General features: G+C 42.1%; 2 protein-coding genes across 5 annotated transcripts; one reads left to right on the top strand and one right to left on the bottom strand.

The window, feature by feature from the left end:
- The first annotated feature begins 3 nt into the window (after nt 1-3).
- Nucleotides 4-16260, top strand: cc2d2a (coiled-coil and C2 domain containing 2A). 4 transcript variants are annotated; one of them, XM_041935063.1, is made up of 40 exons: nt 4-164; nt 311-392; nt 642-695; nt 895-975; nt 1093-1240; nt 1606-1697; nt 1846-1947; nt 2050-2130; nt 2215-2433; nt 2526-2685; nt 2770-2906; nt 3003-3134; nt 4455-4664; nt 4814-4920; nt 5021-5161; nt 5545-5701; nt 6246-6517; nt 6805-6982; nt 7174-7327; nt 7500-7647; nt 8327-8465; nt 8578-8781; nt 8900-8992; nt 9087-9178; nt 9798-9812; nt 10717-10884; nt 11000-11057; nt 11146-11255; nt 11667-11763; nt 11863-11961; nt 12070-12246; nt 13190-13204; nt 13324-13527; nt 13644-13733; nt 13824-13937; nt 14061-14195; nt 14281-14403; nt 14487-14545; nt 14629-14806; nt 14977-16260. In XM_041935063.1, exons 3-40 carry the CDS (start codon nt 690-692, stop codon nt 15160-15162), a joined length of 4881 nt encoding a protein of 1626 aa, XP_041790997.1. In that variant the 5' UTR covers nt 4-164; nt 311-392; nt 642-689; the 3' UTR covers nt 15163-16260. The 4 variants fall into 4 exon arrangements, with proteins under 4 accessions (XP_041790997.1, XP_041790999.1, XP_041790998.1 ...); XM_041935065.1 differs by lacking the exon at nt 9798-9812; XM_041935064.1 differs by lacking the exon at nt 13190-13204.
- fbxl5 (F-box and leucine-rich repeat protein 5) lies at nt 15645-23347 on the bottom strand. The gene is made up of 11 exons (XM_041935067.1): nt 23219-23347; nt 22276-22491; nt 21383-21478; nt 20974-21169; nt 20046-20231; nt 19781-19906; nt 18906-19060; nt 18727-18809; nt 17818-18552; nt 17096-17244; nt 15645-16693 (listed from the first exon to the last, which is right to left on the bottom strand). The coding sequence occupies exons 1-11, from the start codon at nt 23300-23302 to the stop codon at nt 16617-16619; spliced, it is 2103 nt and encodes a 700-aa protein (XP_041791001.1). The 5' UTR covers nt 23303-23347; the 3' UTR covers nt 15645-16616.
- Between the last annotated feature and the right edge of the window lie 955 nt (nt 23348-24302).

Here is a 24302-nt window from a genome sequence, read left to right as displayed (position 1 = left end):
GTGATACGAGCGCAGGGATACATACATTGCACGAGTAAGTTATCCGGTTACAATAGAGAGTAGACCGCAGCAACAGTGGTCATAGCCAGGTCGCTCTCTGCATTAATTAGCTAACGTTAAGTTACTGTAAAGAAAACTATCACCGCCACCCTGGCCTCCCCGAGGTAAGTTAATATTAGTCATTCCCTTCTTGGTTTCTGCCATTAACCACTTTAATGTGGTTAGCTAGCTAGCTATACGTCTCTGAGCTGGCACTCATAGCCATGTAAGCTAACGTTAGCTCAATAACTAACTCTATCTCTGTTGCTAGTGACATTCGAGAAAAACTGCGAAAGAAACGTCGTGCTCTGCAGGAAACGTTGGTAAAAAGTAAAAATGAGGACGACATTCAGGTAAAGTTCCAAAAGTCATATCTTAAATTCCTCTTATTACAGATAAACATATCTAGCGTTGATTCTGTGGACTGACAGTAGTCCTATTGAGTTCACTCATCCAGCGCAAACTGAGCAAGAGCACCGCTAGACAAGACTAAACATGACATGAAGGGGCGGCTCACTTAATACACACTCAGAGTCAGAAACACACAGAAACACGGAGAAAAAAGCTGCTAACGCGTTAGTAAATCTAATTATACTCGACAGGCTCTGGTTGCATCTACCAAAACGAGTAAGGGGAAACTACAAACCACAATGAAGGTTGGTGTGTGTTGTATAGCTTAGCTTGTAGGCTGTAGTTGTCCTCCTGTGTGCTGCTGGCTGCTCAACAACAATCTCCTTCTCTCTTCCCTCTGCCAGTGAACCAGCTGTGCTTAATAGCATTGTGAACAGATGTAAAGTTTACATATGCAGCCTGGCTGTTGCTGTTTGTCTGAACTGAATGCCTGTGTTACACCAGGAACCTCAAAGCAGTGAGGAAGACCCTGGAGAGACACTGAAACGCACCTTAAGGGCTCAGAGAGAGAGGCAGAAGAAAAGGGTACATCTTCCTCTTGCACCCTCAGTTCTCATTCTTTAACTCGATTGATAACTGTTTCATAGTACCCACTTAAAAGCTCTAACAGTGTATGTTGTTCCATCTCTTGGCACACATCAGCTGCTTGAACGGTCTTCAGCTCAGGAGCACCATGATGATGAGGTGGAGGAGATCTCCACCATTCAGCACCACAGTGAAGATGAGGGATCAGCTGACAAGACAGCTGACCCTGTGGCATTGTCAAGACCTCCGACTGGTTCTCTAAGCGGTTAGTGGCCATGTCTTCTTTAACTTGCCCTGCCCTCATGCTTTTTGGCTGTTCTGTTATTTGTCATTAAAATTTACCAGTACCAAAACAGTACTGTGTGAGCCTTTACTGTGCAGCAAGGATGATTTGGTGTTTATATTTAACAAAATTACCTAAATTCTCAAAATAAAGGCATTTAGTTTTACCTTAATCCATGTTAAATAACAATAAAAATAAGAAAATTATGATTTAAATTTGCAAATATTGTATCAAAGGAAAAGTAAACAAAACTGAGAGGCTCTCGGTGCAAAGATTTGTAATGAGACAGTTGGTGTTAGTAATAATTTAGTGCTGAGAAATTAATGGAATTATGCTTTGTCTTCTAGGTCTCTCCTCAAGAATTCAGCATACTTCTGGCTCTCAGCATTTAGACGATTTCATGACGCGCCGCTTGGAAGAGAAATTGAAAGCAGCCAGAGTAAACCCACCTTCTTCTTTTTTCCCACACTACCTTGTGTTTGTGTTTGAAGATTATGAAAGAGATCCTATTCCAAAACCATTTGTTTTGCAAAAATTTGCAATAATATTTACAAATTAGTACTGAAGCATGGCTTCTTGTGTTTCAGTCTAAAGGTGAGAGCCTTCAGCAGCAGGAGGCCTCTCTGGAGGCACCCAGTCGCCTACAGAGCCTCAGAGACAGAGACACTGTAACAAGGTTTGACCGGGAAGTGAGTATCTACCTCAGCTGTGACTGCACAGGGACATCTAGCCGTGGTTGTACCCATGTAACCCAATCCAACAGTGGAGGTTTAACCCCCAGTGTTTTGCAGGTTGATCCTGTCAGAGCTGAAAGACATGATGCACCTCTGGCCCCCAGCACCAGGGTCAAGTTCCGAGATGCAGCAAGACGAGTAAGGCTGTAAAAAGGTTGTAATCATTTTAAGAAGAAGTGATTTGTGTTGTTGTATTTATATATTCATTCTTTGCATATACAGGCAGAAAAAGGCCTCCCGACAGCCGAGGAGGCATACAACTTCTTTACATTCAACTTTGAGCCAGATCTAAAAGATGGGACTGAGAAGATTAGCAAGAAAAGACAAAAACAGAAAAAAGCAGCTGAGGAGGACAGAGATGAAGAAGGAGAGGGAGAAGATGCCGAAGAGCAGGAAGATGGTGATGTAGATGAAGTTGAACAAGATGAAAATGAAGATCAGGTAAGAGAAAATAAATTCTCTGTGTGTACTGTGATTATTTCCACCTGGTCTGAGTAGATTCCAGATGCCTCATATTCATCATCCCACGGCAGAGTGAAGACGCTCCACTAGTGCGAGATGAAGAGCAGGATTTGTTCGTCACTCAACAGTCATCCCAGGACTACCTGGAAGTGAGGAAGGCAGAGTATGCTGGGTACAGGAAACTTATTCAGCAAGAAAGTGAGCTTCTCTTCACGCCAAGTTTTCGAACAGGTATTCTGTAATCTACAAAACCACCCGATTCACATCCACAGCTTTCTGTTCAGAATATTAACCGTCTATTTATCATTGTCACAGTCCCAACCTCTGTAAAACTGCCTGAAAACATGAAGCCTCGTTATCTGGAAGACGAGGGTCTGTATGTAGGGGAGAGGCCTCCTGTATCCCTGACCAATGAGAACATTCTGGAGAACCGCATTTTGAAAATGGAGGAGGTAATCTCAACCAACATGTCAGACACCTCACCTGTGTCACTGGCACTGGTTCGTTCAGGAATTCTTTAAAGTGCATCTCTCGCTAAATTTATTAAGGGCAAGAAGTGGTTTGGAGATGATGGCAGGATCATGGCGCTGCCTGACCCCATAAAGGAATCATCCACTAGACCCCCTCTCTTCCACATGGAGGAGGACCTGGACCCTGCGCTCCAAACTGTGTACAGGAAGGTCAGACACACGCCTGCTGTGACTCTCACTTCGATCATTCCATTCATTTGCCACATCTGAAGCACCGTGCACATTCATACTCTGAACGTGTTGTGGCTCTGTCAGCCATTTTTTTGAAAAAAGCAAAAGGGCAGTTTGGCATTTGGTACAAAGGAACAGGGAGGGGAAGGCATCTGTTATCAGGCAATAGAGCAGAGGTGGAGGCTGGCACATCTGTGATATCATCTCTACAGAAAATATACAGCTACATCAAAACTCCAGCTAGGCATTGTTGGCACCTTTTGAAGGAGAGCAGGAGTTGGAATAGAATAGAAACAAGAAAGAAAAGTTTAAACCTTAGGTCTGTCACAATACCCACACTGACATAAAAGTGTACATTCATACAATGGCAGGTAGTAGGAAATGAGAAAATGGCAGCACACAGTGCACATTTTCCTTAACACCACTTCAAAGCAGTGATCAGAGCTAAGTGTATCCCACAATTCACCACAGTCTACAGCGCCAACACCAGACCAGCTGGTGGTGGTAGTGTTTTAGGACTGACATTAATCAGCCGACACAAAGATGTTGAAGTTTTTGACATGTTGGATTTTGTGGCCAAATCCTACAAATCTCCTCCACAGATGGTTATCACAAAACATTAACAATCTCTTCTTCTTGTTGGTTCTGATAAGAATATTTTTTATATGAGTTCTGTCTTTGGATTATCAGTTTTAACTCACTGCATGTAAAATCTTACATGTTTAAAACCCACTTACTTATTAATTCATAAATGAGGGTTAGGTGCGCATGTTACATCTCACTGACAAATTATTTGAGCAAGCAGATTACACGGCCCATCTTGAGCTAATTCTAGACTTTATTCACACCTCTAAATTCATTCATCTCAGATTTTGAAGTGGCGTGACTGACCATAGAGGCATGATATGGCAAACATGTAACACACATGACACAAGATCCAAAACAGTGTTCAGATGTGGTTGACTGGTTGGGAGTGGGACGTAAGTATATTTCCAGTGAGTATCATCAAAGGACTTCTGTCGTCATATGTATTTTGTTATTCTGGAGATACAGCTGCCATATGTGATCATCTAGAAAACAGAGCATTCATTGTAGCTCAATTGAGTGTTTATGATACAATGCTGTCATGCATGGCTTTTCATTCCAGCGCTCCCCGGTGGTGTTATCAATCTTGCCAACTATTTCATGCTTTCTTAAAGCTTGCACACATACTCAGACACACACGAGCACTGAGCGTATTTCATTATGTTATCATTTTCCAGAACATTGTGTGATGGATGATGTGTTTCTATCCGCCAGGCGCTGAAGTCTAAGTATGCAAATCTGTACATCGCCAGAGCAGCGGACCCTGAGGGAGACTACCAGCTTGACGTTGATGTCTCTGGGCTGATCTTCTCCCATCACCCACTCTTCAGTCGTGAACATGTCCTGGGGGCCCGTCTAGCTCAGCTGTATGATCAGTACCTAACCAGGCAGCACAATAATCTTACAGGACACCTTACTGACAAGGTAAATTTCACTCTCTGACACTTTCATTTCAAATTTCACTACAGCCAATCTGTAAAATGTTCCTAAATACATAAAAACGAATCTTGAATGTATCAAATAATCACATATACCGCATATCTGCTGTGTTTTGTGTGTCCTTTGTGCTGTAGTTGAATGGATTGAGGAGTGCGCTGCGGAACATGCTTGATATCCATGGCGGGCAGAGCCTCACTCAAGCTATGCAGCAGAGAATATCTGAGTACAGTCTGGAGGTTAGGTGAGTGTCCGAGATTGTGTCCCATCCAAATCCTGCTCCGTCTCAGTCAGTCCTTTAGCACCATGACTTAATGACTGTGTGTTTCCCCTGGATATCACAGGAACACTCGGCAGCTGCGAGACACTGAGCAGGAGAAAGACAGGACTCTGCTGAAGAACATAGTTAAAGTGTGGAAGGAGATTAAGGCCCTGAGAGACTTTCAGAAGTTTACCAACACACCCTACAAGCTCTACCTCAGGAGGTAATTGGCCCATGTCTGTAATAATACATTTGCTGATGCTGCTACATAGAACTTTAATAAAATATTGTGTAGAGAAGTGCTTTCAGAAGAAAGGTGTAACTCTAACTCAGCCTGCAAATAATTCTTATTTAAAGGGATAGTTGTTGTTTTTTTGTTTTTTTTTTGAAAGTATACGCTATATATGTCACATTTGATGTGAAGCTGTTATGAGCCACGTCACTCCTTTGGCAACCCCTCTTCAAAAAACCTGAACTGTCCCTTTATGGATACATTTTTCTACAATGCACATTCACTGCCTCTCCTAAGAAATGCTTGCTGGATAATGCATGTTGCTCCACAGATTCCTGTACCCTTGTTAATAATGCACTGTGTTCTTGCTCCAGAGAGAATGTGGACCGGGCATCAGATGAGCGGGAGTATGAGGATGAAATTTTGGCAGAGGTTGTTGAATTGGAGGCAGAGTGCGAGGAGGACTACCAGAAGAAGTTGGCGGAGTACAAGAAACAGCTGGAGGAGTGGAAGCTCTGGAGAAGGAAACAGGTACCCGCTAGAGCTAAGACTGATAAATCAGCAGATATAATATCACTACTGTGAAGCCTAATACAGGAAGTAGCAATAAATTGCAGAAAAATGCCAAAGCAGGATTAAAGCGATTTAGAAACTGTGTCACATTTGCATAGTAGTGTTATAGTTTTTCCACCAGAGAGCACTGACACGTTGATTTTTCAGCTGTAAAATCAGTATGTATGTACTATATCTTGCTCACAAAACAAAGGGATCCATATAAAGTTTGTTTGTTTATGCTGGTATCAGCTGGTATATACTCTATAGTTATTAATATCAGCCTCATGAATCCAGTATTTGTCAGGTTATAGTACTTACCTATTTAGTATTTGTTTAGGTTAGCTTAGTCAGCTAGCTTAACAGAATCACTGTCATAGAATCATTTCAGCAATTATATTATCTCTCATGAAGAATGATAAATAAATGCAGTTCAATGTGTGGTTTCAAGACAGCCTTGTGCCTTGTGTGAATATATACATGCTGTCTTAATACACACACATCGTATGTTTGCTGTTTTCAGAAAGCCAAAAAGAAGAAGAAAAAGAAGAGGAAGAAAGACCAGGCACAGGATGACACAGAAGAAGAAGACGAAGACCAGGAGGCGAGCGAACCAGAAGAGCTCGTTGAAGAGGGTCCCCCAAAGCCGGAGCCACCAGAGAAGCCGGAGTTTGACTCTATAGAGCAGCGGGTCAGAGAGAAAGCCTCCAGGATACGCAGGAAACCAGCAGAGGCCATCTTGATCCCTGAGCTGTCTGCATCTGGAAACATCACCGCCAGTGAACTCTGCCCCAGGTATGAGCAAGAAAACACGGAAAGTAAAAAACAGCAAGTAAGGGCAAGAGATTTTAACTTCAATTCAGTTTCAATTTCTTTTTTCAGTAAATATATGATAAGATAAGATCAACCTTATTAATCCCTAGCTGGGAAAATGTGGTATTATTGGAATATAGAAAATAAATCCAGTCACGTTGTTTTGAGAAAAGTAAGATGATAACCTTCAATTATAAATGAAAGTGCTTGTGAAGATGAACTACACTGTTACTGTGGACATTTTTCATGATGTTTATTTCTCATTTTAGGGCTGAAATAGCTCGAAGAGAGGATGTTGCCAGGCGCTCTCTTTTCACCAAGATACTATACAATGACAAAGAGGTTTCCCGGACAGACAGCCGCTCCCTGAACACTGACTTCAGAGTGCACTTTGGCCAGATTTTCAATCTCAAGATAGTTAACTGCCCCCAGAGCATCAATTTGCAGGTGCAGTACAGAAACACTGAGCATACTGCCACTTTGTTTGTTTATCTGTTTGATAGATTGCGGCATGAACTGTATTCTTTGCTCATTTCTGCCTCTGTGTGTGTGTGTGTGTGTGTGTGTGTGTGTGTGTGTGTGTGTGTGTGTGTGTGTGTGTGTGTGTGTGTGTGTGTGTATATACTGTGTATGAGTAGGTGTTTGAGGAGATTGGCTCATCATGCTCCCTCCTGGCTCAAGTGTTTGTTCCAGTGCCAGAACCCTCCGTTGTGACAGGCAACGTCCCTCTGGAGGAATTTGAGTTTAGCAGCAACCAGAGAGTGATGTTCGACCACGAGGGCGTAGGAAGTGGTAAATGCTTTCATTTGACCTGAAACACTGTCACTCACAGATATCTTCCCACTCCGGGAATAACATCTGTATTTGATTGCATTTTATAGCTCTCACATTTGTTGGACAGACACCGTTCAGTGGTTACAGTCCCTGTCTTCTTGTCTCTCGTCCTGTATGTGTGCCTCATTAGACGTGCCTCTCTCCTTTGAGGCTGATGGCAGTAACAAACAGACCCTGTTGACCTCTGGGAAACTGTCGTGCTGTGTTTCTTGGGGGATCGGAGAGGATGATGTACCACTTGCCCCTCCTGTGTCTCAACAGCCTGGCGGCATACACAGGTAATGTCACTTAAAGGATGGTATTGGTGGTTTTGCACATTTTTGCCCATGAACTAGAAATCCTATATGATTTACACTCTCCAAAGCATTCCACAGGTGTTTATAATCATGAATGCATTATCCTACCCTCCAGGCAGCATGTGGTTTAGTTTTATGTCAGCATGATATGAACTTGGCGACTTAGTCAGACTTGAAACTTGTTTAATGCTGGAAGTCAATCATGTTTAACGTTTAGCTTTATTTCTGCGTCAAAGGCTGTGCAGCTGGAGAAGTTTTTGAAAAGTCATCTGTAATGTGTCATCTGAAGTGTTCAGTTGGGAGGTGCTGAACAGCCACGTTAATGTCGCCATGCCACAACAGTTCCCATGTTTTCTCAGGCTAATAAGTGAATCACAAGGCTCATACATTCTTGATGCAAATTCACAAAGTCAGAGCTTCCTACAAGCACCTGAATGCATCTGTCTGCAGGAAGTTTCAAGAAGCTGCAAATGAAATGCCATATCACCTTAAAATATGCTTCAGCTTCTGTATTGTGTGTGACGTCTGTAGTTTATGGGCTAAAACATGGAAAAACACTTGTGTAGTCCTTTAAGTGTACTTTGTACCTTGTCTACGTAACAAACTACCCAATGGTAACTGGTCTGTAGTAGTATTAATCAGTTTCCATCTCTGTTTTCAGTGGCTTGGGCCGTCTTGATGCTGTTACATATATTGGTGCATCTGGACTATATGACATGAAAAAAATTGGAGAATGGGCCACACAGTCACGACTGGACCCCAACGATCCAAAAAACGCCTCCATCATGCAGCTGCTAAAAGTGGGTATCAGAATACATTGTGCGAATTAGGTCTCAACAATCCGAGAGACTTGCCATTTTTAATTTTTGCAATGAAAACATGGCATCTTTCTTTCTACCTGCGGTTCGCCAGGTGGCCAGTAGTGGAGAGGTAACGGCTCCAGAGTACTTCCGTCTAGAACAGCTGCAGGAGGAGTTTAACTTTGTGACTGATGAAGAGTTGGACAGGTCCAAAAGATTTCACCTGCTCAGGCTCAGGAACCAGGAAGTTGCAGAGTTTCGAAATTACAAGTGTGTTCCTGCTCTGGAGAGGGAGGTCACCGATAAGGTGTTCCAGGTCAGCCTTCAAATATTTACCATAATGCAGAATATTATGGAAATGGAAGAATGAGGATGCGTTACCACTGTATTGAGCTAATTATCATTTTTTTCCTTTTGGTTAAAAATGATTTCAGGAATACGAGAAGAGACTGAAAGAAGGAGAGATAATTGACACGAAAGAACATCTGGATTCACACCGAGCATTAGTAGCCAAACACCTTCAGAAGGTGAGTAGCTCATGTGATGTAAACATGTTTGTCGTACCCTAATCTTTATCACTAATTGCGCTAAGTGTTGTTTAATCTTCGCATTTTCCCACAGATCAGAGAATCTGTCATCAACAGATTTATTCTTGCCAAGCATCACTACCTTCTGTCCGACTTGGTGATAGAAGAGGAGATACCAAGCATTGGGTAAACTCAGGCTTTACTGACTCACTTTTAACTCCCATCTTTCACAACTGACATTCTTTCATGTCTGTGTTATGCATGTTACTGTAATATTTCTTTCTGGCCAATCACAAAGTAGTTACTGAAGCATGTATACAAAGTGCTTCTTCCCGTGTTGTAATTAATCATTTCTAGCGCTTGTTCCTCTTGTCAGAACGCATTGAAAAATTACAGAGTGCCTGAACTCCCTGTTGGAGATGTAAAGGAGAAGTTAGATAAGTTTGCTCTGTGGGATCAACAGTCAAATCAACCTATCAGAGAGAGTGACAGGGCCTATATAAATCACAGGCTGATGTTAGTATGTTTCTTGGCCTGGTGCTGGTTCAGTTTATTTGATCTTGAACTCAACACTACATTCCCCTGGCTGAGTAATACTCTCCGCTGGAACTGTTCAAGGCTGTGTTTTAGAGCAGGTTTGATAACATATGGACACGATGTGTGCAGATTTATACATAATAATTTATATCAACGCCAGTCACGCTGTTGGGTGTTACTTTGCACGTTTTTTACATTATTGAAAGTGAATGTTATAATCTTTTCTGTTCCATTTTTCTGTTATTCCTTTGCTGTGCATTTTTAACAGTGGTGCAGGTCCAGGGTATGTGCTTAGAGTTTCTTTCTTTTTCTCTGTGTTTCTGTTCCCCCATTTAGTTTGAACCCTGAGTACCTGTACAGTAGTGGCAATCATTGTGTAGTATTCAGTCCTTTCAGGATTTTGCAGATGATTTAACAAAAATTTAAATGAATTTCAGTTTGTTTTTGAATGTTTTTGCTGTAAAATTGCACAAATTCATAAAAGATGTGTGCTCAGCATCTTTTGCTAATCAGTGTGATAACACAGTTAACATTTATGATATTGCTTTGATATTTACATACCATAACAATATCATATTAACAACTACAGCTACACAACACTTGCTTAAACGCTTGGTAAGACACCATGGGACTGTAATATGCTGGCATGTTTCCTTTGTTCAAACAAGTGAAGCAATCCTCTTCCTGGTAGCCCTCTGTGCCACAGTTTAATCCTGCATAGTTCCAGTAGTAATACGCAGTAGATGCATATTAAGCAACACAGTGTAAACTACTTTTCACCTTGGTGGTCCCATTTTCCAACAGTTCTTACTATGCCATAATGAACAAGACAATGTTGAAGTAAACTTTGCCTCAAAACAACAACCCTGATTGCAGAAAAGTCGAGACGCTGCGTAAAACATGAACAAAAACAGAATGCAGTCATTTGCAAATAAACTTTATACAGTCATGTGTTCACAGCTTCCCACCTTTTTTGGAGTTGGAGTTGTACTATTGTGATCATATTGCAAATACCTGGAGGGACTGTCTGATGGTGGTAACAATTCCATCCCACACTTTGAATGAAAGATATTTCTGATCGCTCAGTAAATAGTTTTCATTCAGTATGATACCAGTTTAAATGAACTACTTGCAGGCCCCTGTTGGTTGTTGGCTACATGATAACAGCTGCTTGTTGTGACAATCAGGATTCTGGGAATAAACCTTTTCAAGCTGGCTGAACCCAAGCGGCCGCTGAAGCCTCAGAGGAAAGAAAGAAAGAAGGTGACGGCTCAGAATCTGTCTGACGGAGACATTAAACTGCTGGTCAGCATCATCCGGGCCTACGACGTCCCCATCCGCAGGCCCCAGAGCAAGTGAGCATCGAGTGCACCCAGTCAGAACCAGAATAGTTCAGATGAAGATTAACAATACTTTTGACAGAATGATAAACTGTGTGTTGATTGGTTATTGTTTTGTTTTTTTTTATAGTAAACCAGGACAGTCGTCTCAGAGCGCCATGCAGGACAGCGATTGGCTGCTCAGCCAGGTACAGTACACTTTACCTTCCAGCTGATTGGCAGCAAGATCTTCATTGTCATGTGATCTACATTATGCTTGTTTTTGATGTGTTGTAGGTACAAGTGAGGCCCTTTGTGGAGGTTTCCTTCCAGCGTTCAGTGCTTCAAACAACCACAGCTGATGGACCAAACCCCTGCTGGAACGAGGAGCTGCAGCTACCATTTAGGTGATTTATTTTCTATGATAAATGTTCCCTTTGCGTGTGTTTCTGCCTACCTGAGACAGCTTCAATCAGAAATATTGAATGAAATTTACTAATGAAGTAGCTCCCAGCTCTTATTAACTGCATGACAGTTGTGCTTTGGAGACAATGCTGGGGAAGTGTAAGCACATTGTAAAATCCTGGAAATGGTTCCAGGAAAATACTTCAAAGGCTCTTCAGGTTATTCCAAAATTGCTGTGAGTGTTTTATGGCCGCTGGGTGCTGCTCGTGGTCAATTCCAAACCAGCTGTATCTACTTACATGCTTATGTAAATATAGAAACATACAACTCTTTTCAGATACTGGAGCTAAGTGCACTTTGCAGAGTTAGATAACACCTACAAACTAAATGTAAAACTCTTCTCCTTTCTGCAGCGCGCCAAATGGTGACTACAGCACCGCCAGCTTACAGTCAGTCAAAGACGAAGTTTTCATTAACATATTTGATGAGATGGTTTATGAAACTGGAGTGGTGAGTAAAACAGTTTATTTTCTCTCACCTCACTCACAGTACTTATATCAGAACACGCTCCTTGAATTGCTTTATAACTGAACACCTTCCGCTCCTCAGAATGATAAAGACAAAGGGAAATCAATACACACCCGGGTGGAGAAGCACTGGTTGGGATCTGTCAAGATTCCTTTCAGCACCATTTATTCTCAGTCCAGGGTGAGAGTCTTTGTTGTTGTGTATTTTTAACACACATGCATTAGCACACTGACCGCCTGAACAGCTGACTGATGTTTTCTTGTTTTTTTTTTAAATTCCATTGGATAGATTGATGGGACATTCAAGGTGAATACACCAGCAGTGTTGCTGGGGTACAGTAAGGAGCGGAGCCACGGCACTAATGGTGGTTATGATCATTTGCGAAACCTGAGTGAGGGAGCATTTATTACACTCTTCATCACCATTGAACCTCAGCTGGTGCCTGGAGAGTCCGTTAGGGAAAAGGTAAGTCGTGTTTGAGTGGATCCTGTCTGCTTTTTAGTGCCCAGCCTGCACAAACACGATTCCAAAAGAGTTGAGACGCTGTGTAGAACGTTAGTAAACCAGAATGTGACATTTTGCTAATCTTTTTTTTTGTAACATGTGCTCAACTTAAAACAGTACAAAGACAATATATTTAATGTTTGACCTCATTAGCTTCATTGATTTAAAAAAAAAAATCTGCTGATTCTGAATTTGATGCAGCAACACGTTTCAAACAAGTTGGGACAGGAGCAACTAAAGACTGGGAAAGATGTGGAACGCTCCAAAAACACCTGTTTGGATCATTCCACAGGTAAACAGGTTGATTGGTAACAGGTGATAGTATCATGATTGGGTATGAAGGGAGCATCCTGGAAAGGCTCAGTGGTTCACAGCGAGGATGGAGCGAGGTTCACCACTTTGTGAACACATGATTGGAAAAGGAGATTAATACAGGAGCTCAGGAACAGTTTTATTTACATTTTACACAGCGTTCCAACTATTTGGGAATCAGGCTTATAGTTTGTATTACTCCACGTGTGTCTTAACATCCACTTCATTTCATATATATTTCTATATCAACATTCTATCAAGCATGTTCAGTTTCAGTTATTTTTATAAAAGATTGTGTTGCCATGTTGTACCAAAACAAGGGACAGTTCACAGGAGAGACTGAAGTGTACAGATCATGTCTCGTGACAGGGGACAACATATAAAGTACATAAAGTGGTTTGATTAACAGTGTCACTTGATTTAAGTTTGAGTCAACCTCTACCTATCCTGCGGCTGAAAAAGGTCCCTTATTTTGAAACAATTGGTCATCATGCTCTTAAAAGTAGGTGGTTATGCATCAGTGTATTAATTTATTCTAATATTTGTTGTCCTTTTGTGTCACTTATTTGCTTGTGCTCTGCTGCATGTCTAGATAAAGGAAGTGAAGGTAACACTCTTCCTGTTTTAGTCACTCATTCATGACTGCATTACTCTTAAGACACATGAATTCGTTTACACAGCGCTGACCTGTATTCCTCTGCCGTAACCTTTGACCTTTTAATCCAGTTTGACAGCCAAGAGGACGAGCATTTGTTGCAGTCTTCAGAGAGGTTTGAAAGGGATGCAGCTCGGGCTTACCCGGACCGACCCTGCATTACCACTGTCATAGACCTCAATGGAAAGACGGTCTTCATCACACGTTACATTCGACCCCTTAAACCCCCGCAGGAGCTACTGGATGCATTTCCTAATAACCCCCAGGAGGCCACGGTCAGTCGCTTGATTCAAGTGAATGCTCCAGATATTGCTCCATCACTCTTCACCCATCTTCTTCAGTGGTAGTTGTTTCTGTACGGTAGTGACATGTTGACTCCATCCTTACGCAGGTCCTGGTTGCTCGATTTGTCTCGCTCATCCCCTCTCTGCCAGACAGGGTTTCGTTTTCTGGCTCCTGTGACCTGTGGAGCACCTGTGATGTGAGTGAACCCTGTCTGAGGTATTGTGACTGTAAGAGGAGGGAAAATACCCAAATTACTGTACTCTGTGTTTCCTCTTCTTGTTTTTAGCAATTCCTCACCCTCCTAGCGGGAGATGAAGAGGAACATGCTGTACTATTGTGCAACTACTTCCTGTCTATGGGCAAGAAAGCCTGGCTTATAATTGGCACTGCTATACCAGAGGTGTGTAACAATCATTTTGTAAAGCCACAGAGGTTTCAGGTGTGTGATGATCTGTAACAACACTGCCCCTACATGGAGAAAAGCTGTAAACATATTTTTAAATATCTGCTCTTTCTTTCTTAGGGACCCACAGCTTATGTCTTGACTTATGAGCAGAGCCGCTACCTGATCTGGAATCCCAGCAGTGGTCAGCACTATGGACAGTACGACACCTTCTGCCCACTGCAAACCGTTGGCTCCCTGGTCAATGCTGACAATGTGAGCGAAGAGAGACATCAAAGTACCAGTTCATGGTGTGGCTTTTTCCAGCAGATTATTTAATCTTCTCTGAATCTTTGTTCAGGTGTGGCTTAACATACAAGAATATACGTCGCCAATGACGATGAGTTTTGACGTCACAAAAGCCAATTTGTGGAAGCCGTTTTTCTCCCACGCCTTCTCTCACCCCGGCCTGTCAAGTGTACAAGTGAGTGTTCATCATTTCTGTGTAATCTTGTTATATGTTCAGCCTTATTTCATGTATTTTCTTCTAAATCTACTTTTCTTCAGCCGGAGGAGTTGGTGTATTGGCGCGCAGACAAAGCAGCTGCAGCAGAGCTTCAGGACAGGCGAGTTAACACTGAGTCATGATGATTTGTTAGGCTGCAGTTCCAAACTCTATAAAACACGTTCGCCATCTCGCTCTCCACAGAATTGAGAAGATCCTGAAGGAGAAGATCATGGAGTGGCGACCTCGTCACCCAACCCGCTGGAACCGCTACTGCACCACCACCCTGAAGCAGTTCCTGCCCAAACTGGAGCTGAGCGGGGGGCGGGACGTGGCCGAAGGGCACCGCCACGAGTTGCAGAGCCTGCTGGGAGACAACAGGGTACGAAATGAAATGGGAGTGCCAGGAAAAAAAGTTACTAGACTGAGTCACTGAATGATGTCATCAGTCCTCAATCTATCATTTCAATGATGTCAGCTGGCAGAGAGCGTAGGTGTCACATTAACAAATTCATATCATAAATGAACACTAATAGGATTTTTCTTTTTTAGATCTCAGGATTCCCCCTGCATCTGCCATTCTCTGAGATCCAGCCCATCATAGAGGCAGTGCACAGCACCGGAGTTCACAATGTTCAGGCATCAAATGTGGAGTTTGCCCTGGCCGTGTATGTGCACGCCTACCCTAACAATGTCCTGTCCGTGTGGGTGTACCTGGCCTCGCTCATGCGAACGTGATAGACGCTCATCTCACTGTCCACCACCGCTTTTGTATTAAAATAAGCTTTAGCTTAATTTTAATCTGATTACTATAATTACACTACTCACAGTTTTGCACAATATTGTATATCTTATGTATATAATGTATATCAGGTAAATCTTAACACAGTTATATATTTGTACGCCAAATCCAAGACAATAACTTTGAATTGAATCCCACCCTTTTGAACCTTATGTTCACCTCTTGGCTGTCAGAGAAAAGCCACGTTTGAGGCTATAGCTTCTGTCCTGTGGTATTAAAATGTGTTTCCATTATTTTATTAATCTATCTTAACATATATGGGAGCACAGAACAGTTCAAATGTATTTAAAGGACTTATACTACAACCTAACGCCACTACTAAAAACAGACTAGTTACAAATTACAACACCAACAATAACGATCAGTGTTACAACCTTCACAGCTTTTGTACTTCACTTGTGTTCACAAAATAATTAAAAATGACCAACAACATGGCTTTTAACCCCAAGATACTTTTATTGTTCTGTTTGTAAATTGAATAATTCCAATAGAACTCCTCATGCAAGACTTTTGAACAAGCAAATAAATCCTGCTGCAGAATGGTTAAAGATGGAGTACAAACTACTGAAAACTGACCGAACACACAGCAGGCTTCTCCCAATCTGAGGGTTACTGTTCCTTTCAGCTTCTCTAAAAGCTCTTTACTGTGGGCCGTATTCAAATCCCTCTTATATGAACATTGGTCCATTTCTTCGCCCACAACGCTGGAGTGCATAAAGAAAAAGAAAAAGCAAAAAGCTAATAGTGGTGACTGTGTATATTGGTATCACAAAGTTGGAGAAAACGGTTAAGACTACACTGCAGCATCATGTACCAATTCCTTTGTATGTACATCCTTTACTGGTGTCTCAGTAACTCAATGGTGGCTGCGCCAGCTGGGGGTGAATAAGTCCTCCATGTGCAGTGAGACTATGTGTGGATCAATCTGACCTGTAACCGTCAACAAAGGGGAGGCAGCGATCAATTCACTCTCCAATAAATGGCAATTGTTAATGCGGATTATAAATGATCAACTACACACAGCAGGGGGAGAAGAAGACTTATGCAAATCAGTATAGTTTTAGTGAGAAAAACAGGATTTGACTAACAGGAAACATGAAGTACTTGGTGTTTACGTTTCTCTAGTTTTTTTTTTTAATTTCTCAAATAAAAAAAAAAAAGGAACCAAAATGTATTTTTAGACACTTCAAATCCAATACCCCCCCTTTAGGTTTTCCTTTTCTAAAAGAGTATTTCCATTCAGTATAGATAAGAGTGGAAATAACGGGAGCAAAATTAGTTTCATTCCAGAAACACTTTTAAGTGACACAATACAGCAACTGGTATTCCCAGGATAAAGTGCAATAAAAAGGAGACGTGACATTTTAGGAGAGTTGGTTGCTTGGCAGGATCACTCCCCAGAGCGACAGCAGGCCCTGAAACCACACTGCAGGTTCTGGCAGCCGCTGGCCGTGTCTGCGTGAGGACCTGTGAAAAAACACCACATAGTGGTCATCTACTGAACTGCATGCCGTTGGACAATTGAAAAATGCTTACACAGTCTACGGCTATACTTGAAAGCAGATGATCATATTATACATAAATAGGTAAAAAATGAAGTGAACACTGGTTGGCTACTGTAATGTCTACTTACCTTCCACCTCAGTAGCATCTGTTACTTACACGAGGACACATGCTATGCAGGTGGGGGTTAGTAATGTTTGTTACAGCTGCCACAGATTGCAACAGATCTTTTAGATTCACTGTGACATATTCACACACAGTTCAACATAACACAGCCTATTTCCAAAGCACCTTCCTCGATCATCAGATTGTACAAGTTTATGTTTCAGAGGATAAAGGACCCCCTAACAGCTTCACATGCGTTACCGTTGATGTTGTCGCAGTAATAGAAGTGCTCGTCATTGAGGGAAGGACAGGCTGACACCAGCTCCTGCAGCCCCACCTCAGTGATGAAGAGGCAGCCAGACAAGTTGAGATGCTCCAGGACGGGAAGCCCTCCGCGCTGCGACAGAGCCCTGAAACACAGAAAGGCACCTCGTTACAGGCGCAGCGACAACAGCAGTGGGACCATCTGCATGAACACTGCTAATCCAGTCTTAACCTAATAAAAGTAATACTGCTAATTATAGCAAATGTAACGAACAGCATCTTTCTCTGATAATCAGCATTTCTACTTGACCATTTTTTTTCAGCCATTTGAATAACCACTCATCACGCCCAAACTCTATGGGAGAAAGGTTGCAGGGAGGAGGAGTTTACCAAGATAAGTGGAGTGTTGCACAAATGACAACACCCACACATGTTATTACACCATCTTGTGTTTGCAGCTGCCACTGAAAATAACTACACTTGCCACTTACCACTAAATGCTGTTTTGAGACTGCATCAACGCAACCTGACAAAATGTTCTATTTGTCAGCTGATCACATCATTCACTCATTCATCTCACTGCATGACAGCAGTTTCTGAGATACTAACCTCTCAAAAACATTCATGTGAACCCAGATTTGTATGTGAAATCATGCTATTTCAAGTATAAAACAGGTGTTTTTTAGTATGTTTGAAGAACAGTAATGCATGATCTTTACCTCAAGCCCATATCTGTGACTTGATAACATCCAGAGAGACTGAGAAATCTCAGTGAGCGTTTTGCCTCTGACTGATCAGTCCTGTTTTCATGCCCAACACACTGCAGGCCCCCAGATGAGGAGCATTTAGTCCGAAACTCTGCAGTGCTGCTTATGGTGGGGCCAGACTCGCACTGCGGCCCAGTAAAAGTCCTGAGGGCCATGTCACTCGTGCAGCAAATGGAGTGGCCACAAAACATTTCCCCAGACATGGCAAACTGCTGATGCAAATAAGAGGCATTTGAGCCAGTCCTGTGCCCGTGCCTCCTGCTGCTCCTGCAACAGCACAAGCCTCCCACAAACTGTGTCTCTACAAAGCTTTCTGCCTCAGGGAGAGGCATCCCATCACGGCGGCTCCACTCTGCAGCGTCTTCAATATCAGCAAGGTCTGAGGGGTCCAACACCCACACTCGCGTGGGGGTGCAGGCAGAGCCCCAACGGCCAGTCCCGTGCTTGAAAATGATGGCCTGCCGCTTCTGCCCCACTGGATGTAGGTTCCTCTCTTCCATGAGCGTGATGGGTAGCGGGGAACTTTTAAGGAGCTTGGCCCGTCGGTCGGAACGTTTGTCAAAGCAGGTGGAAGACGTCAGGTCGCCCAGCCCCACAGACAGTTTCTTCAGGGTGTGATCCGTAATCTTCTCACAACCAGACAAATCCAGGTGCTCCAGAGAGAGACAGGCTCCGAGAGATGACCAGCTGAAGGAGGTAGGACAGCAAGAACACAGTCTAATGAGTGATGAGTTACATGTAAATAGAAAAAGAGTCGACCAGGGTCGCCTCCAGGCAAATTTAAAACTATTCCACTGGTGCCATAACCACTGTGTATAACTAAAAATTACTTAATGGTACTAAAGACGTTTTAATATTTACCTGTCAAATGCAAAATCTGTAACATCAGTCTGGGTCAGGTCCAGGTGAGTGATGTTGGGGCAGAGACTGAGGATCTGGCGAACCTGAAAAGAGGACAAAAGTATGACAGTTCAGACACGATCTTCCTGATCACAAATTGTGCAACTGCAGTGTAAAAATAAAGATTTTGGGCTTCATACCATTTTACTTGAGACTGTAGAACTGTATGCCAGGACAATGGACTTGACAGACGGACCCACAGCTGGCAGGAGGTTCTGGATGATCCCATTCAGAAGCCTCTTCTCTCGCTGAGCTGTGCTAATTGCCAGGGAGCCTTGTGTATGGCCTGACACGTCTAAAAATGAACAAGAACAAAGATGACACAATTGATAGAACTAATTCTAATCCTCATCTTCAGAGAAAGGACTACCAGACACAGCCTACGGCAACACTGCAGGCCGGTTTTACTACCTTTGCCAGAGTGCAGCCAGAGATCAGGTGGGAGCAACCTTTGAGAGTGCCAACTCTTAAAAGGGTGAATAAAGGTGATAAGGGAGCATGTGAGTGGATGTGGAGTGCCTTTCATGAGGATCTTTGGCAAACACTTTCAGATTTTATGATAGTACATACTTTCATTACCCTTTTTCAAAAAGATAACCAGTCATTAACGATTATGAACTAGTTTTGCTTTGACTATTAAAATCAAATATTAGTAAAGGCAAAAACGCCCGTGCCTTTTGATAAAACTGCTCAGGAAGATTGATTTTTGTAAACTACTTTATCTGTAAAATATTTTAGAACATAAACTTCTTTTACAGCCGACTAGCATAAATAATTATGTGCGGAGCATTAAAAATGGTGGTCATTGTGTTTTAAGGGCACACACTGTGATTATACAGCTGCCGAAGACAGATCAGTGGGGTTGAAACTGACAACAGTACATCATTATCATCATCATTATTATTATTACATATTCCTTTCTGTTAGCTTCTTCCTGAAATGATCACACATACAACAAGTGCTACTGTTTTAGTAACAAACTGAGGTTTACGCTATTCTTAAGACGAAACCTCACCAGACTCATCGACATCAGCATCCTCATCCCATTCCTGATAGGCCCGACCCTCATTCTGCCGACTCTTCACCCAGTCCTCATCTGGGTCCTGGTCCAGATCCCCAGGGGGGCCACTGTAATAGTCACCTACAGTAGAGACATGAAATACTTTTAAGCAGTGCACCACCACTACATACTTAAGTTACTGCAATTTTTGGCAAGTAAAATTAAGCTAAGCAAACAAGATTTTGTTCTTTAAGATAGTCACCAGCTAGCAGCAGCCTACCTCTGGCCCAGCGGACAGGATAGAGGTGCCTCCACAGAGAGCCGGTCTTTGCCAGCTCTGACCAAGAGCTGCACACTTGACTACAGTGACACAGATCTTCAGGGCCCAAATAGTGGAACAGTCTCACCATGATTTCTGTAGGAAGCTGGGAGATGTGGGCTGAAGAATCCCCGTTCTTTTCCAGTTCTGAGGAGGAGGACAAAAAACAGCTTCGTTTACAACTGACTCAAATGTCAAAAGTATAAAATGCACATTTTACAAACACCATGACAAATGTTTAAACACGGAACTGCCTCGCAGCCTTTCTCACAGATGTCATGTTAACATTTCAAAGTAGGAAAATAACAGCTGTAAATCCTAAAATGAACGATGGCTGAATCCCAGCAGCCTCTGTCTCAGGGTCCTGCTATTGTGCATGCTGGCTCACTGTCACATGTCATGAGTTACTGGGACACTTGAATAGGACGGAGCCTTTTTTAATGCTTTTAGTAACACCAATGCTTTTCTATGACATGTCAAAATGTCTGTTATGAAGTGACAGACAATACTGTTGTTCTGCAAAAATCAGCAGTCAGCATCAAATTTCGTTAATTTTATTTGCCACAAAACTGTTTCCATTCGTGTGACAAACGTTTTTATGTACCCACATTTGAAAAGCATACAGACCCATGGCTTTCCTCTTCAGAGGCCTGTTTTATACAGACATACTGGAAGAACTGGTCATGAATGTACCAGCTGTAACCAGTATACTGAATACTTGGCACAGCAGTGGTAATGAATACTGGTGATAGTGCTTCCCTTAAGACCTGCATTTGCAATAACCTGGCTTCAGGTTATGAGGAACATGAAGCATTTCTTTGAATTACTTATGACTTTTTGGCTTGTTTGCACCGACATAGTGTTAACATTCAGGAATATACTCACTAACCATAGTCTGTCTTCTCGTGATCGGCATATTTGAAGGCTTTGTGCAGCTCCTCGGCCTGGCTCCACAAACTGAAACCCTTCAGCACCTCGGCGGCACAGTCCCATTGCTGCTGGCTGCAGTGTTGTGCAATCACCTGTTTCTTGATGTCCTTGAGCTCCTCGTACGTGAAGTGCTGCATGAGCATAGGCTGAAACACCTGCAACGAATCTCCTTAGTTTATACACAGCTTACAACGCAATTCACTGGGGTATGAAGGAACATATTTTAAATACATTTCATTATGTTTATGTTGTCTTTTATGTTTTTATCTTTGTTGTTTATGAACACAATTTAGTCTTACCCATTCTTTGGGAATTGATTAATAATGAGATCTATATAGTAAATAAAAAGGAATCTGAACATCTTATACCTCTTCTTCTTCCTTCATGTGGGGCAGAAAGTCTTGTGTGAAAGCTTCCAGTCTCTCCTTCAGCTGCTGGGCATAGTTAAGCTGCTCATACTCACTCTAAAAACACATAAAAATTATTAATTCATGGAATCCCTTTAAAAACATGGCAGTTGTGAATTCTTTACAATCCCATCAACGACATCTAGCAGTACCGTCTTTTCATAACTGAATTACCAAGGGTGCAGTCACCTGTTTTTCTTAAGTAATTAGATTATTAGGTATGGTAATTATTATTTCCAACCTTCTCAGACCTCGTTTCAAAAAGTCCTCAAAGAATAAAAAAAAAATTATCTCAGCACATTTCTATCTCATAAAACACATCTTTAGCCTAGGACAGAATGCAAGAGCTTAATCCAAAGCAGAATGTTCATTTCTGTTTTACAAACTGACTGGAGAGCGGAAGTTAAAATCTACACAGTTGCATAATTCTGGACAGCACATTTTTGGGTTTGCCCATGGACTGACAGAGAACAATATCACAAAAACAACTCTGTGGATGAAATTACACAATTCAGCCCACATCTTTCTGCATCTAGCCTATTAAAAAGACCTACATAATACTAGCCCATCTTTATAATTAACATGCATACATGAGAATACAAATCCCTGATGTTGGTACTGCAATCTTTCTGTGCCTAACATAATAGTTATTCTAATGACAGAGTCTTAACCGACCACTGAGCATCAAGTATCAGCTATGCCCTGCAGGACCCATCTATGCTTTCCCTTTAAAGTAAAGCCTGGGTCTTTTCTGCTGAGCCAAAATGTGGAAAAAAAAGTGCAACAAGTGCAATGCAGAGCTACAGCATGACAATAAACTATTCTTTAAAACAAAAAAATCAATGCATATTTACCTTGACACTGTGCAACCCCTTCTCAAAGAGGGACAACATCTCTGAGAGTTTGTTGTCAGAGTGCACATTGTACACAGTGCAGCAGCGCTGTTGCAGCAGGCCGATAATGTACTCATTCTCAATTTGCTCATGCATCTTGAACTCCTTAAAGGTGGCGCACAGTGACTGAAGAAATGAGCGGAAATCATTGTTGTTGGAGAAGTTGGTCTTTGACAACTGTGGAAAAACAAGAGAAACACTCATTTGTGATTAAAACATAACATCGTTTGTGTTTATACTAAGATCCATGAGATAATCATTAGCACTTCCGCTGGATAGTTGGTAGCTCTATTTGTAACCCCGCAGGGCACAATTGCTGCGGTGTAAGATCAGACAGCTAAATTACAGCAGTACATAACATGCGTAGTTTGGCTTTGCACACCCACAGTACATTAGCCACTGCCGCTGAAGGAGCTTGTCTTAGGGGTGCTGAAATTTTAAAAACCAGCCTGGAAATTTCCGATATAATCTACAGCTTAGAACATTAGAAATTGCGTTGTGATGCTTAAAGCATGTTGCATAACAAGCTATCTTGTAAGTTAGTTAAGCTAACGTCAGATAGCTAAGCCAGTTAGCAAGCCTTAGCTGGGTAGAGGATGGGTTATTGGAAAGTTAATTATGAGCAACCCAATACATGATTCAAACCACTGGTTATGTAAACGTCTAGATGTAACGCTAACTTCAGGTTCATTAGTCGCTGTATGAGGCTATCAAACGCTCCCAATGTAACTTAGTCGTGAGACAATCATCCGGTAGTTCATTCGCTTCGGCTGAGCCAATCCTGAGTGCTACAGACACAAGCTAGCTGGCGTGCTAGCAGGCATTCACCCGTTCGTTGGCCACACACTGCCATATATTCCTTTGTCAAACTCCAAATTAACGATCGATGTTTATTTTTACATACCTTTTCGCAATACAGGCCCACTAGCTGCTTCATACGCCAGTGTGGACCAGTAAAAACATCCACCTCGTCCGGAAAGGGAGCCATCTTCACACACTGTGCCTCAGTGCGTCATCTAACTCGCAGACTGCGATACAATCAAACAAGGAGGCGTGTGCGAGCCAGTCATGTGACCAGAAGCTATGCGCGTAGCTCCCCAGTAACGTCCAACGGTGCAAGCGCTGATCTTGGATCAGTGTTTGAGAAAAAAGGAAGATACATTTCACCCTAACTCGAGGACAAATACGCTCCCAGACCAGCAAACATATTTCGAAAAACTTGAGATTCCAAAACATATCACTTTGCATACTGTTAGATTTTCTATAGCTGCATAAGGTACATACAGGCACATATTAGGAGCTAACAAGATAGGAATTTTTTTGTTAAGGCCATATTTAGAAGCAATGAACTCATTTGCTTATATTCTATTCATATGTTATTTACTATATATACGATATATTTGTAGTTTGAATGTTATGCTTGTCAGATTTTCACATTTTTTTCTTATTTTTCATATCTGCATTCGCGTTCTTTTTCTTTCACTTACAAGCTAGCCGTTCCGTTTTATAGTCTATATGCATTCATTCTGTCAAAGTTCAAAATGTTTACTCATATAATCTATTGTATCGTTTTTCCACTGAATGTCTTTTCTATATTAAAGCACTATATTTGCAGTTAAAATAGTTTGAGGCAATAGTTATTATCATTAGCCATTTTTATTAACAGCCATTAGTTTCATACTTATTCAAGTAAAGTAAGGCTTGGTGTTTGATTATCAAAACGTTGCCAGAAGAAAGTGCAAAATGCCTAAATTTCGAATGAAACGTATTTGGTTGGCCAAACCCCGGTTCAAAGGCTTCCATTGTCTCCACTAGTCCACTGTTGGCTTTTGGTTGCTATGGAAAATGTCCACAGGAACCGTCCCGTCGGGGGTGGAGACTCGGGTCGCCAGTCCCAGTGAAAGATGATTGACAGCTGTATAAACCAATTCACGATCGAAGAATATGAAGTGGCCAATTAAAATTCAGCAAAAAAGAGCTGTAGTTAG

This window comes from Chelmon rostratus, chromosome 4, assembly GCF_017976325.1.
Source record: "Chelmon rostratus isolate fCheRos1 chromosome 4, fCheRos1.pri, whole genome shotgun sequence".
NCBI lineage: Eukaryota > Metazoa > Chordata > Actinopteri > Chaetodontiformes > Chaetodontidae > Chelmon > Chelmon rostratus.
This window is presented reverse-complemented; position numbering and strand designations above follow the sequence as displayed.